General features: G+C 42.6%; 1 protein-coding gene across 1 annotated transcript in view; it reads right to left on the bottom strand.

The window, feature by feature from the left end:
- Positions 1–14940, bottom strand: part of TDRD12 (tudor domain containing 12) — an 82768-nt gene that overhangs the window by 7238 nt on the left and 60590 nt on the right. Inside the window, 4 exon segments of the mRNA XM_007471089.1 lie at positions 1390–1562; positions 3448–3540; positions 4757–4967; positions 5707–5894. Of these exon segments, the coding sequence (XP_007471151.1) occupies positions 1390–1562; positions 3448–3540; positions 4757–4967; positions 5707–5894 (665 nt within the window).

The raw sequence follows: 14940 nt of genomic DNA, 5'->3' as shown, positions 1-14940 counted from the left end.
GTACCCAAAAAAAAAAAAAAAAGGGGGGGGGGACTGAGAAAGCCACGTGCAGCCGAGGCAAGACGCACGCTCAGAAAAGTCCTGAGAGGACCCTAAGCTTTCATTTCAGGCTGATTTCTAGCCGAGGACGTGGCGAAAACAGGAACCTTGTACACTGCTGGTGGGAACATAACACACAGCTGTTGTGGAAACAGTTTGGCAGTTCAAAAAATTAAACGTGGAATTGCCATATGATCCAGAAATTCCAAAAGAGCTGAAAGCAGGAATTTAAACAGATATTTGTACACCAATGTTCATAGCAGCACTATTCACAACAGACAAATATCCACTACAGATGAATGGATAAACAAAATGCAGTATATCCATACAATGGAGTATTTTTCAGCCTTAAAAGGACAGAAATTCTCATACCTGCTACAACATGGATGAACCTTGAAAACATTATGCTAAGTGAAATAAGCCAGACACAGAAGTACAAATATTGTATGATTCCATTTATATGAGGTACCCAGAACAGGTAAATTAATGGAAACAGAAAGTAGAACAGAGGTTCCCAGGGGCCAAGGGAATGGGAGAATGGGCATTACGGTTTAATGGGTACAGAGTTTCTGTTGGGATGATGAAAACTTCTGGAGAATGTGGTGACAGTTACACAACAATGTGAACGTACTTACTGCCACTGAATTGTATACTTAAAAAACAGTTACTGTGGGCTTCCCTGGTGGCGCAGTGGTTGAGAGTCCGCCTGCCGATGCAGGGGACACAGGTTCGTGCCCCGGTCCGGAAGGATCGCACATGCCGCGGAGCGGCTGGACCCGTGAGCCACGGCCGCTGAGCCTGCGCGTCCGGAGCCTGTGCTCCGCAACGGGAGAGGCCCGCGTACCGCAAAAAAAAAAAAAGAAGCCAGATATGGAAGAGACACATTGCATGATTCCATCCAAAGTATGAACCAGGGAAGAGCCATCCATGCTGTTTTGTGTCTGGAAAGCAGCTGCCCTTACTTGCGGGGGTAGCAGGAGGTGTCTCTGAGTCATGCCCTGTTTCTGATCTGGTGCTGGTTTCTGTGCTCAGAAAATCCACCAAGCCACACTTACGATACGTGTTCTTTTCTGTATGTGTGCTGTCAATAAAAAGCTAACAAAAATTCATTCTGTAGAGATACAGATGAAATATATTTGGAATTTGTTTTATAATAGTCAAACAAAAACAAAAATGTGGGCTGGGGTTTGGATAAAATAAGACTCCCCAAATGTTGGTAATTATTGAAGCTGAGTGATGGGAACGCAGAGACTCATTCAACTATTCTACTTTCAGAAAAAATGTCCATAACACTTGTGAGTTATACTGCCACAAAACAGCTCTTCCAAAAGGAGACAAAAATCCACTTACAGGGTCTGGCTTACGCTTTCTTCAAAAGTTGGCATTTTAGCTCCTTTGTATAATTTTTTCAGTTGTCCTACATGTTCTGAGTTATCAATGCCCATTCCCATTGACAAAATTTCAGCTCGAACATTATAATCAATGACAGAAGTTTTCAAGTTTGAAAGTTTTGTAATGTGCACCTTGAATGAAAGAAAAAATATGTTTGCAGGAATTACACTTAGAACTTTAGATGAATCACAAACACTCTCACCGTGGCCTCCCGATCTCACTGTGCTATGTCTGATGCACCAGGGCATGTGACACCACAAGGGCCTCCTCATTGGAATCTTCCAGAACCCAGCCCCGTACTGGAGAAATATGATCAGGCGTGGGGCTGGGGCCAAAATCAAGTCCTGAGGTAAAATCCCAGACAAGACCCATCCATGATGCTGTAACCACATGCACAATTCTTAGATCTTTCTGATTCTCCTTCCTGTGCTTTTACCTCTCCTAACTAGCATGCTCAGGGTCTTCAGATGCCCAGAAAGGGCCTATACCAAGGCCCTAAATCCTGCATCCTGGACAGTTTCCTCCACTTGTGTTTTTCTGCAACCAAAACATTCTCATCCATTTCGGTTTACACAAAATTAAGTAAAACATGAAAATCTGCAATTGTCTGATTCCTGTTGGTGGGAGGTGTGGCCCCAGGACTTTCATGGGGGTCGGAGTAGACCAGGCTGGTGCTGCCTGGGGCGCCTCCCCAGGGAGCGTGGGAATCAGGAACACACTCCCATCCAGGGATAGCAGAAGAGCCTTTCTCCACTCAGCCTGGGGACCGAGCTGGTGTTGGGGGGAGAAGGCGGCAGGTATGGGGGTCTGTCTCCCCTCCAGTGTGCCATGAACAGTGCTACACTTTGGAGCTGCGGAAGCATGTTTGCCAGGTGGGTTTTCTTTTTTTTTTTGCTTCATTCTCTTAGCTATAGTTTAAAAAATCCTTGCTTAATGAAGTTGCCATTTTTTTCTCTGATGAAAAACCACCACAATATTGACTATTATGACATCGACTAGGCCCCCCCCCCCCCAGACCTCTTCATTTACCTGCACTGGTAGTCTCTACCTTCCCTTCTAAAAATCATATTCTCCTCTTACTCTTAAATCTTATACCCAAACTCTTCTTTTCCATGTTAAGGCTTTTTCACTCTTATAAAAAGAACTTTCAACAAAACAGTTTTTATGAACTGAATTCCTTTAAATTGTATAAATAATCATAATAATTAAGATTTAAGTCTAATAGAGCAAAACTCTGAATTGAAAAGTAGAGTTCCCAGGGTGCAAGCAGAGCAGGGATGGTGCCGGCCTCAGCAGGGACAGGCTGAGGCCCCGAGTCACATGTCCTGGCCTCATGCTCAGTCCCACCCACCCCCACAGGGTAGGAGTCTGCTCATGGATGGAATTCCAGTGCCCCGTACAGGTCCTAGCACACAGTAGGCGCTCAGTAAATATCTGGTGAGTGGATGAGGTAGGAACCGTGAACATAATCAAATCTGTCTTGGAAAGCCTGAGGACCGGAATCCTCCACATTACTGACCACTTTAAGATCACTTACAACTCCACCAGCACACGGCTGTGCTTCTGCGGGGCAGTTACTGTCCCAGGGCTTCCCACCTGTGTGGGCAGAGGACTGTGAAATCGGATTACTCGTGCACAGTCGCCACTTGGAAAAGAATTATAAATGGTAGAGACTGCCGTGTGTACTAACTATTAATAGTTTCATGAAGTTTCTGTCTTGGTTGTATGTGTGAGCGTGTATGATTTATACACATACACACACACACACACACACACACACACACAACCTGTGAGCGCTGGGTTACAATATAAAAGGTTCCCTTAAACCAAAAAACCCATGACCACATTCATGACCCAAATAACATGGAAAAAGCTCTCCTTTACACAGAGCCCTTATCAAATCAGCCTCCGTTTATGTGAGGCAAATAGTTATTCAAGCAACAGGTTAGAATAATTTGGATAATTTTAGGGGCCCGTTCAAACAGACGTTTCTTTTCAAGAAAAATGCATACTTACCATTGGATCAATCCAAACTGTATTTCCTAAAGCCAACATCACTTTTGCGTCATGCAGTTTCCCATTAATTTTATGATGAATGTACCTAGTAACCTGGAAAAATAAAACCACTTAAGTAATTTATCTGAAGCTTTAAAAAAATACTTTATTCTTTATGTGCTCTATAGTTTTGCAAGAAGCTTTTCCATGCCTTTCATTTGAGCCTCCCGACCACCCCATGGGGCAGGTTATGGAGGCCATCACACCCCTTCACCAACAAGGGTAACCATCAGTGGAGACCAATGAGGACAGGTGCAAAGGTGAGTCCCAAGCACAGGGTGTTCCAGCTGCTCCAGAGGACGAGGTCACACACTGGGGCTGCTCAGCAGCAGGGACACTGGGGTTGAGGGGCCCTGGTCCCCAGCAACAGTAGAATTCTCTCTCCTCACTCTCTCACTGAGCTTCCAAAGAAAGAAACATCCATCCTTTAAAGACAGGTTGACAGCTGCCAGAGGGGATGGGGGACACGCACCCACGCTGGGAACCACGCGGTCTGAGGAGTCCACAGCACAGACCTGTGCTTGGGACTCACCTCTGCACCTGTCCTCATTCAACTCCACTGTTTACAACCCAAACTTTTTGCTTTGCCAACTGCAATGGCTTCTTTCATATCCTGTTAGTCAGACTGTATGAAATTTAGCCTTCCTTTGAAGAAGCAGGAGCCTCCTTATGAACAGGACTTAGTGCTCTGCTGACGTCCCTGCCGCGCCGAGGGCTGGGCCTCTCCACCCACCCGAGACGGCACGTGCTCCGTGCCTTGGTACGGGGGGGCTTTTTCACCTTCACAGTGCCTTGTCCTCTCTACTTGGTGACATCCTAGTTACCCATTCTGAGGGACCCAGAGGGAATGTCCCCTCCTTTGGAAGTTTTTCGGGACTCTCTCTCTCTTTCCTTGCCCATCTTCCCAAGCCCAGTGGAATTACCTGGTCCCTCTGGAGAGTGTCCATCACCTATGTGCACCCCCGTCCACTTTTCTAAGTGCGTACACTGTTTCTTCTCTTTAAGTAACAGCCAGTTTATTTTTAGCACGGTGCATATTTTACACCCAAAGTGTGTGAGCACTAATGACGACAATGGCCAATCACACCCGGCCTCTCTGAGGGCTCAGAGCTAGTCTACACGTAGCGCTGTAAGTGCATTCCTGACCAGAAACATGGAGCAGTTAACCCAAACCCAATACTCCAAATTCAAATACACCTCAATTCTGTGTATATTCTGGGTTAAATATATTCTGAAAGTCAACAAAATATATAAAGCCAAAATAACTCACCTTTGGATTCCATTCAATTTCATTGTCTGCAGGTTTCACTCTACAAACGATAAACTCCACGGCTTGCGGGGGCAGAGTGTGGAAACTTTCTGGGAGGTGAAGCAACTGGTCTCTTGTGATGAGTTCGGTCCTGCCTTCATCTATGAACTTCACAAGGACATTATCCAGGGCCCACGTGTCCTCCTTCTGGCTCATCTCCAACACCTGAACCCTACAGGACAACAGTGGCCTCAGTGTAATACAGAGACCCAAAGGGAAATAATCGTCGCCTCGGCTTCCTCGTTAGAAGCAAACCACACAAAGGTGCCCTAAACTGCACGGCTTTACTCCATACTAGAAATAAAATAACTGGAGCCATCAAGAGTACTTAGCCATGATTTATTTAATTCAAGTATACCTATGTGTAAAAACTAGTGTAGTACTTTGAATAAAGGAAATTCCTTTATCTGACAACACAAGAAAAATTAACATAGCAAATTAAATGTTCCAAGGTTCTCAATCTGGGCTATCACCAAGCGGGGATGGGTGGGGCATTCGAGGGCCATCGGTGCAAACAGGCATACGAGGCAGGATGGAATGCTGACAGTGCCACTTCTTGGGCTGGCCTAGCTAACTTACATAACCTCACCAGGGCTCAGTCTGCTTATCTGTAAAATGGGAACTGTGCCCACTTTATGGGAATTTTGTAAGAATTAAGTGAATCGATGACTGTCCATATATAAATGTCACACTGTCATCCACGCTCTGTGCTCAGCAGCCCCAGGGCAGATGAGCCTCTAGAGTATAGCTGAGCCAGACTAGGGTGAACACGACCCTACCACCACCCTCCTGGGAGGCAGCCAGTATGTGTACACTGGTCATATGGACAGAGATGAAAACAGCGATTCAACACCACTTAAAGTCACCTTATGCTTCACAACTTTTAGAGATGAAATAAAGAGACATTTTACCTGTGAAAAACTACTTTTTCTGCTAATCCATATAATCCAAATTTCTCCACCTTTTCAACGGTTGTTTTATTACTGGAATCTTCAAAATACTCTTTCATTTCAGCAGTAAGAGTTGCATAAAGATCCACATGTTTATCAACTATACGACCAAAGTAATTTGTTGCATTCAAAATATAAAAGGGTATTATCTGAAACATAAACAGTAAACATATCCAGAAAACAAACTCACTCTAACACACCACTATAAAGCAATTGTACTCCAATAAAGATGTTAAAAAAATAAAATAACATAAAATCCCTTCAAAAAAAAAAAAAACCAGGGCTTCCCTGGTGGCGCAGTGGTAGAGAATCCGCCTGCCAAGGCAGGGGACACGGGTTCGAGCCCTGGTCTGGGAAGATCCCACATGCCGCGGAGCAACTAGGCCCATGAGCCACAACTACTGAGCCTGCGCGTCTGGGGCCTGTGCTCCGCAACAGGAGAGGCCGCGATAGTGAGAGGCCCGCGCACCGCGATGAAGAGTGGCCCCCGCTTGCCACAACTAGAGAAAGCCCTCACACAGAAACGAAGACCCAACACAGCAAAAAATAAATAAATAAATAGGTCAATTAATTTTTTTTTTTTTTTTAAAAAAAACCTCACTCTGAAGCAGAGAGTTATCTGCAGAAGTCAGCACCTGACCTAAGAGCCCAGAGCACGCAACAGGGATTTAAAAATAAAGTAGGTAACTGACCAAAAAACAAAATAAAAACCTTAGCATACACACAAATAATTAGAGTTTCACTTTAAATCTAATGGAAGGGGTTTGGGTAAATATTAGTTTAAAGCTTTATTATTAGTAAGGGTTCCTTTGTTTACTTTTTAACTGCACTTTATAAAAATCCTTAAAAAAAATAGCCTCCTTGTCTCTTGAGCCCTTTCTGAAGTATTTTAGAAGAGCCTGCTGTGTATGAGGCACAAGGAACACAGAGAGGAAGCATGCCCTACAGGGACCCTAAGCAGCCATGGGTGGACAGATGTGCCACAGCTGGCGTGTGGTCAAGAAGACAACTCTTCACAGGCAAGCGCAAGCAGGGTTACTGGCATGTGTTGGGGTGTCGGCGTGCTCAGGTATGCAAGAGTACGGAGGAGGTATTCCACACGGGGGGCAAACAGTATGCATTAGGGCAGGGAGCCCTGGCTACAGAGCAGGAGTGAGCAGATGGCAGGAGTGAGCAGTGGTTATTTGGTGGGGGGGCAGAGAGGGCAGTGCCATCTGGGAGGCAAGGCAGGCAGGGGAGAGGTCACCCCTTGTGACCAAAAGGTGCTAGATCTCACAGGGCGGACAGCCTGTGGCTCTCCTCTGTGCTTGGCCCCCCCCCCCACCAGCTTCATTGCCTGCACCCTTCACACTCGCCATAAGCCTTGTCCTACTCCACAAACATTCCACATAACTCCTACCTCAGGGCCTTTGCACTTGCTGCTTCCTCTGCCTGGAATATCCTTCCCTAGATAGTCTCATGGCTGGATCCTTCTTATCATTTGGCCCTCAGGGCAGCTGACCCCTCGTCAGAGGGCCCCTCCCTGCCTCTAACTTCCAAAGGGCCCCGTGTCCCCCAGCACACACCGCAGAACTTCACTGCATTTCATCCTCTCCACAGCACTGTCACCATCTTACTCACTGCTGACCACCCCCACCGGAAGGTGAGCCGGGAGAGGACAAGTAGCACGTCTATCATGGTTCCCAACCCAGCCATCCTCCAGCCCGTGGAGAATCTGCCTCAGGGAACCCCCAGTGCTCTGTCAAGCCGGCCCTCATCTCGGGCAGGGAACTCAGTACTCCTTCTAGCCTGGCAGATGGCCTCTCCCAGGGAGTCTTCTCCCCTATGGTTTAGGGGCCCCAACAACCTGGCATCCCAGGCAGAAGCCCACTGGGTGACAGGAGTCAGCGGACAGGAGGTGCAGGGGATGGGAAAAACTCTCACTACAATGTTATGAAAGCTTGGCAGGATATAACATACACTCCAACTGCAAATATATTTTTTGAAAGATGCACAAAGAAAAGTAACAGAAAATATACTAAGATGCCAATGGTGACTGTTTTAGGATGACAGGAATAAGGGGAGAGTTCCTTTTGCCCCACATTTCCTAAGTTAGAAGGCTCTGTGCTCAGCACACACTGATGAACAAAGTCCAGGCCCGAGCAGGCATCAGTCTGTGGCAGTCCCCTCCACATGGCATCAGCACATCCACGACACACTGAGCTGGCAGAACGGAGGTGGCAAAAAGCAGCTTGTGGACTGGACTCTCCTGACAGGAGCGGGAGAGCATGAGGCCTCCAGACAGGCGACCCACTCTTCCTGGTTCCAGCATCGAACATCCTGGGTGGCGGGAAACCCCTCGGTCCTGGGCACATGGGAGGGTCCCTCCTGGCCACACACCTCCCCACCTGTTTCGATTCCCCTCTCGCCAGTAATTCAGCTTGTTATGGTTGCAGGACACAAGGTAAGATACAGAAATCAATCACATCTCTAAAACAATTAGAAAATGAAGTTTAAGGAAAAGTAACAATGACCTCCAAAAACATGAAATACTAAGGATAAGTTTAACACAAAAAGTAAAAGATCCGTCTACTGAAAACTGTAACACGTTGCTTAGAAAATTAAAGATGACCGAGACACACAGGGTGATGCGCCACGTTAACGGACTAAGGTGACTCAATACTGCTAAGACGTCAATTCTTCCTGTATTAATCTATAGACTTGAAGCCGAGCAGGACCCTGTGGGGCCTTCCCACGGCACACCCCTCCCCCATATCCTCTGCTTTAGCTTCTGTCTGAAGGACCCAGGTAACTGTATCTGTGCATGTTTCCTGAGCTGTTTTACAGATGTGAAAACCCCTCACCAAATAGAACATGTTAACTACTTGATGACCAATGAGCACATAGCCCCCAGGCCTACTGGGGCCTAAGGATTGATAACGTTATTAATCCCCGTGACACCACTCTGTTATCTCACCATCAACCAATCAGAGAATTGTGCAGGAGCTGATCACCTACCCTGTCACTCCCCATCCCTCACCTGGCCTTAAAAATGCTTTCCTGAAACCCACCGGGGAGTTGGGGTTTTTTAAAGCATGAGCCACTCGTTCTCCTTGTGTTGGCACCTTACAGTAGACGCTGCACTTCCTTCACTACAACCTGGTGTCAGTAGAGTGGCTTTACTATGCACACAGGCAAGTGGACCCAAGGTTGGTTCGGTATCAGACTCAATGCAATGCCAATCAAAATCCCACCAGGATTCTAAGTATAATAGATACTGGTAACCTGATTCTAAAATTTTATATGGACATGCGAAGTAATAATCAAAAGGATATTGAAGAAGACAGGCAAAGTTGGAAGACTTACCCACCAGTTTTCAAGATTATAAAGCTACAGTAATCAAGCCAGTGTGATACTGTATAAGGACAAAGAAACCAAGGAGCAGAATAAAGAATTCAGAAATCAGGACTTCCTTGGTGGTCTAGTGGTTAAGAATCTGCCTTCCAGTGCAGGGGACGCAGGTTCGATCCCTGGTCGGGGAACTAAGAACCCACATGCAAGGGGGGCAACTGAGCCTGCGTACTCTAGAGCCTGCGTACCACACCCAGAGAGCCCATGCACTGTAACAAAGAGCCCGCGTGCTGCAACTAAGACCTGACACAGCCAAATAAATAAATAAATAGTTAAAAAAAAAAAAAAGAATTCAGAAATCACATATATGGTCTCCTAATTTTTGTCAAAGGTGTCAATATAATTTAGAGGGAAAAGAAGGTCTTTATACTAAATGATGCTGGAGCAACCAATTATCCAGAAGAAAAAAACCTTGCCTCCTTTTAAAAAACTCTGCCACACACAAAAGTTAATTTGAGGTGGATCACAGAGCTAAATGTAAAACTATACAGCTTCTAGAATAAAAACACTGGGAAAATTCTTTGCAACCATATGGTAGGCAAAGATTTCTTATGGCATGAAAAGCACAAAATACAAAGTAAAAAACTAGGCTTCATCAAAATTAAAAACTTTTGCTTTTCCACTGGGAGAAAACATTTGCAATATATCTGACAAAGGATATCTAGAATATATAAAGAACTGTTAAAACTCAACAAGAAGGAAACGCAAATAAAAAATGGGCACAAATTCTAAACAGAAAGTTAACAAGAGAAGAGATACAAATGGCCAGTAAGCAGTGGAAAGATGTCTAAGATTTTTTATCACCAGGGTAACACAAATAAGATAACAGTGCAAATGCAACAGAGTGGCAAAAATTACAGACTGAGAATACCAAGTACTGATAAGAATGTGGACCAACTGGAATTCTTGCATGCAGTGCTGGTCAGAATGTGAATGGTACCACCTCTTTAGAAAACTGTTCGGCAGTTTCTTACAAACATACACTTATCATATGACTCAGCAATTCCACTCCTAGGTCTTACTCCAGAGAAAAGAAAAAATGTACTGTCAAAGACGTAACACAAATGATCGAAGCAGCCAGAAACTGTCAACAACCCAAATGTCCATCAATGTAGGATACAGTGGAATCCTACACAGCAATAAAATAGAACAAAACAGGCGAATCTCAAAGATAATACACTGAGTAACAGAAATCAGACTCAAAAGACCACATACTGTACAATTCCATTAATATGAAATTCCAGTAAAAGACAAAACCATAGTGACAGAAAGCAGATCCCCTGGGAACCAGGGGTATGGGAGTATGTAATTTTAAAACTCCCTGCAAACAAAAGTCCAGGACCAGATGGCTTCACTGGGGAATTCTACCAAACATACAAAGAACAACTATTACCAATCCTTCTCAAACTCTTCCAAAAGATTGAAGAGGAGGGAACACTCCCAAAGTCATTCTATGAAGCCACTATCACCCTGATACCAAAAGCAGACAAAGATAATACCACAAAATAAAATCACAGGCCAATATCTTTGATGAATATAGTTGTAAAAATTCTCAATCAAATATTAGCAAACTGAATCCAACAACACATAAAAAAGATCACACACCACGATCAAGTTGGATTCATCCCAGGGTCACAAGGATGGTTCAACATATGCAAATCAATATATGTGATACACTCCATCAACAAAAGTAAAGATAAAAACCACATGGTCATCTCAATAGATGTAGAAAAAGCATTTGATAAAATTCAATATCCATTCATGATAAAAACTCTTACCAAAGTGGGTATAGTATAGGGAACATATCTCAACATAGTAAAAGCTATTTATGACACATCCACAGCCAACATAATACTCAATGGTAAAAGCTGAAAGCCTTCCCGTTAAAATCTGGAACAAGACAAGTGTGCCCATTCTCACCACTTCTATTCAATGTAGTATTGGAAGTCCTAGCCACAGCAATCAGACAAGAGAAAGAAATAAAAGGCATCCAAATTGGAAGAGAAGAGGTGAAAGTATCATTATAGGCAGATGACATGATACTGTATATAGAAAACCCTGAAGACTCCACACAAAAACTACTAGAACTGATGAATGAACTCAGCAAGGTAGCAGGATACAAGATAAACATACAGAAATTTGCTGCATGTCTTTACACTAACAATGAAATACCAGAAAGTAAAAAAAAACAACAAAAAACGCAGGAATCAACCTGACCAAGGATGTGAAAGACTTGTATGTTCAGAACTATAAAACACTGATAACGGAAACTGAAGATGATTCAATAGAAAGATATCCCATGCTCTTGGATTGGAAGAATTAATATTGTTAAAATGGCCACACTACCCAAGGCAATTTACAGATTTAATGTGATCCCTATCAAATTATCCATGACATTTTTCACAGAACTAGAATAATTCTAAAATATATATGGAACCATAAAAGGACCAGAATTTCCAAAGCAATCCTGAGGAAAAAGAACAAAACTGGAGGCATAACTCTCCCAGACTTCTGACAATACTACAAAGCTACAGTAATCAGAACAGTGTGATACTGGCACAAAAACAGACATATGGATCAATGGAACAGAATAGAGAGCCCAGAAATAAACCCACACACCTACAGTCAATTAATCTTCAACAAAGGAGGCAAGAATATACAATGGAGAAAAGACAGTCTCTTCAGCAAGTGGTGTTGGGAAAGCTGGACAACTGCATGTAAATCAATGAAGTTAGAACACACCCTCACAACATAAACAAAAATAAACTCAAAATGGCTTAAAGACTTAAATATAAGGCATGACACCATAAAACTTCTAGAAGAGAACATAGGCAAAACATTCTCTGACATAAATCGTACCAATGTTTTCTTAGGTCAGTCTCTGAAGGCAACAGAAATAAAAGCAAAAGTACACAAATGGGACCTAATCAAGGTTATAAGCTTTTGCACAGCAAAGGAAACCATAAACAAAATGATAAGACAACCTATGGAACAGAAGAAAATATTTGCAAATGATGTGACTGACAAGGGCTTAATTTCCAAAATATACAAACAGCTCATGCAACTCTAAAACAAAAACAAAAACAAATAACCCAGTGAAAAAATGGGCAGAAGACCATTTCTCCAAAGAAGACACAGAGATGGCCAAAAGGCACATGAAAAGATGCTCAACATCACTAAATGTTAGAGAAATGCAAATCAAAACTACAATGAAGTACCACCTCACACCGGTCAGAATGGCCATCATTAAAAAGTTTACAAACAATAAATGCTGGAGAGGATGTGGAGAAAAGGGAATCCTCCTACACTGTTGGTGGGAATGTAAATTGGTGCAGCCACTATGGAAAACAGCATGGAGGTTCCTTCCCAAACTAAATATAGAGCTAGCATATGATCCAGCAATCCCACTCCTGGGCATATATCCAGAGAAAACTCTAATTCGAAAAGATACATGCACCCCAATGTTCATAGCAGCACTATTTACAACAGTCAAGACATGGAAGCAACCTAAATGCCCATCAACAGATGCATGGATAAAGAAGATGTGGTATATATACACAATGGAATGTTACTCAGCCATAAAAAAGAATGAAATAATGCCATTTGCAGCAACATGGATGGACCTAGAGATGATCATACTGAGTGAAGTAAGCCAGACAGAGAAAGACAAATATTATATGATATCACTTATACACGGAATCTAAAATATGACACAAATGACCTTATTTACGTAACAGAAACAGACTGACAGACACAGAAAACAAACTTACGGTTGCCAAAGAGGAAAGGGGGTGGGGAAGGGATAAATTAGGAGTTTGGGATTAGCAGGTACAAACTAATACATATAAAACAGGTAAACAACAACAAGGTCCTACTGTATAGCACAGGGAACTATATTCAATATCCTGTAATAAACCATAATGGAAAAGAATATGAACAAGAATATATATATATATATGTGTGTGTGTGTGTGTGTGTGTGTGTGTGTGTGTATCTGAATCAGTCTTTGCTGTACAACAGAAACTAACACTACATTGAAAATCAACTATACTTCAATAAAGTAAAAAATAAAAATAAAAATAAATAAAAAGGAGGGTCTTGGTTAGAGGGGTTCTGGGAAGGTGGCCGCAGTGAGGTGTCATATTTTTTGACTCTCTTTGAATTCCCCCACATAAAGACAGACAGAGCAGTGACACAGCAAAGCCAAAGCCAGGGACATACTGCAACAAAACATAATTAACAAAATATCCCCATGGACCCCAAAATAAAAGCAGATGAGGATGATAACATAGGAGAAACTCCAGGTGACCCTGGGTTTGGCACTGACTCTTTGGATACAACGACAAAAGCACAGTCTGTGATAGAAAAAATTGGAAAGTTGGACTTCATTAAAATTAAAAACTTCTGCTGTCCAAATGGCACTATAATCATCTCTTAGTGTCCACGGAGGATTGGTTCCAGGACCCCCTGTGAATTACCAAAATTCTTGGATGCTTAAGTCCCTTACATAAAATGGTGTAAGAATTTGCATATAACCTAAGGACAGCCTAAGGATGTACTTTAAATCATCTCTAGATTATTCATAATACCTAATACAATGTAAATGCTATGTAAATAGTTGTAAATACAATGTAAATGCTGTGTAAATAGTTGCCAGACCACTGCAAATTCAAGTCTTACTTGCCAAATATTTTAGATTTGAGGTTGGTTGAATCCACGGATAACAAGAGCTGACTATATAAAGAAAATGAAAAGACAAGCCAATGGCTGGGAGAAAATTTTTACGAACACGTATCTGATAAGACTGGTATATCCAAAATATACAAAGAACGCTTAAAACTCAATAATAAGAAAACAAACAACTCAATTAAAAAATGGGCAAAATACCTGAACATATTATCTCACAGATATTTCAGCAAAGAAGATTACAGCTGATAAATAAGCATATGAAAAGGTGCTCAACATCACATGTCATCAGGGAATTGCAAATTAAGACAATGAGATACCACTACACACATAATTGAATGGCTGAGATCTAAAACACTGACTACAGCAAATACTGGCAAGGATGTGGAACAACAAGAAGTCTCATTCATTCATTGCTGGTAAGAATGTAAAATGGTACAGTCACTTCAGAAACCAGTTTTGTAGTTTCTTACAAAGCAAAACATAGTCTTACTATATGCATAATCACACACAACAGTCACACTCTTTGGTATTTACCCAAATGAGTTGAAAACTTCTGTCTACACAAAAACCTGCACTTGAATATTTATCCTAGCATTATTCATAATTGCCAAAAATTGGAAGCAACCAAGATGTCCTTCAATAGGTGAATGGATAAACAAACTGTAGTATATTCAGCAATAAAAATAACCTATTAAGCCACAAAAAGGCATAGAAGAATCTTAAATGCAAACTGCTAAATGAAAGAAGCCAGTTCAAAAATCCTACACCCTGTAGGATTGCAACTATATGACATTTCGAAAAAGGCAAAACTACAGAGACGGTAAAAAGATCGGTGACTGCTAGGAATTCTGGGGAATACGTAAAGGGATGGACAGGTGGGGTGCACAGGGGATTTTCAGGGCAGTGAAAGTATTCTGTGTGATACTGTAATGGTGGATATGTGTCATCATACACTTGGCAAAGTCCATAGAACGTACACTACAAGGAGTGAACCTTAACTTAAACTGTAGGCTTTAGTTAATGATAATTATCAATATTGGCTCATCTATTATCATACACGTACCACGATAATGAAAGATGTTAATAATAGGGGAGGGCTTCCCTGGTGGCACAGTG

This window comes from Lipotes vexillifer, unplaced genomic scaffold (genome assembly GCF_000442215.2).
Source record: "Lipotes vexillifer unplaced genomic scaffold, Lipotes_vexillifer_v1.1 scaffold182, whole genome shotgun sequence".
In the NCBI taxonomy this organism is placed as follows: Eukaryota; Metazoa; Chordata; class Mammalia; order Artiodactyla; family Lipotidae; genus Lipotes; species Lipotes vexillifer.
The sequence above is the reverse complement of the archived record's forward strand: the minus strand, read 5'-3'. Positions and strand labels throughout refer to the sequence as shown.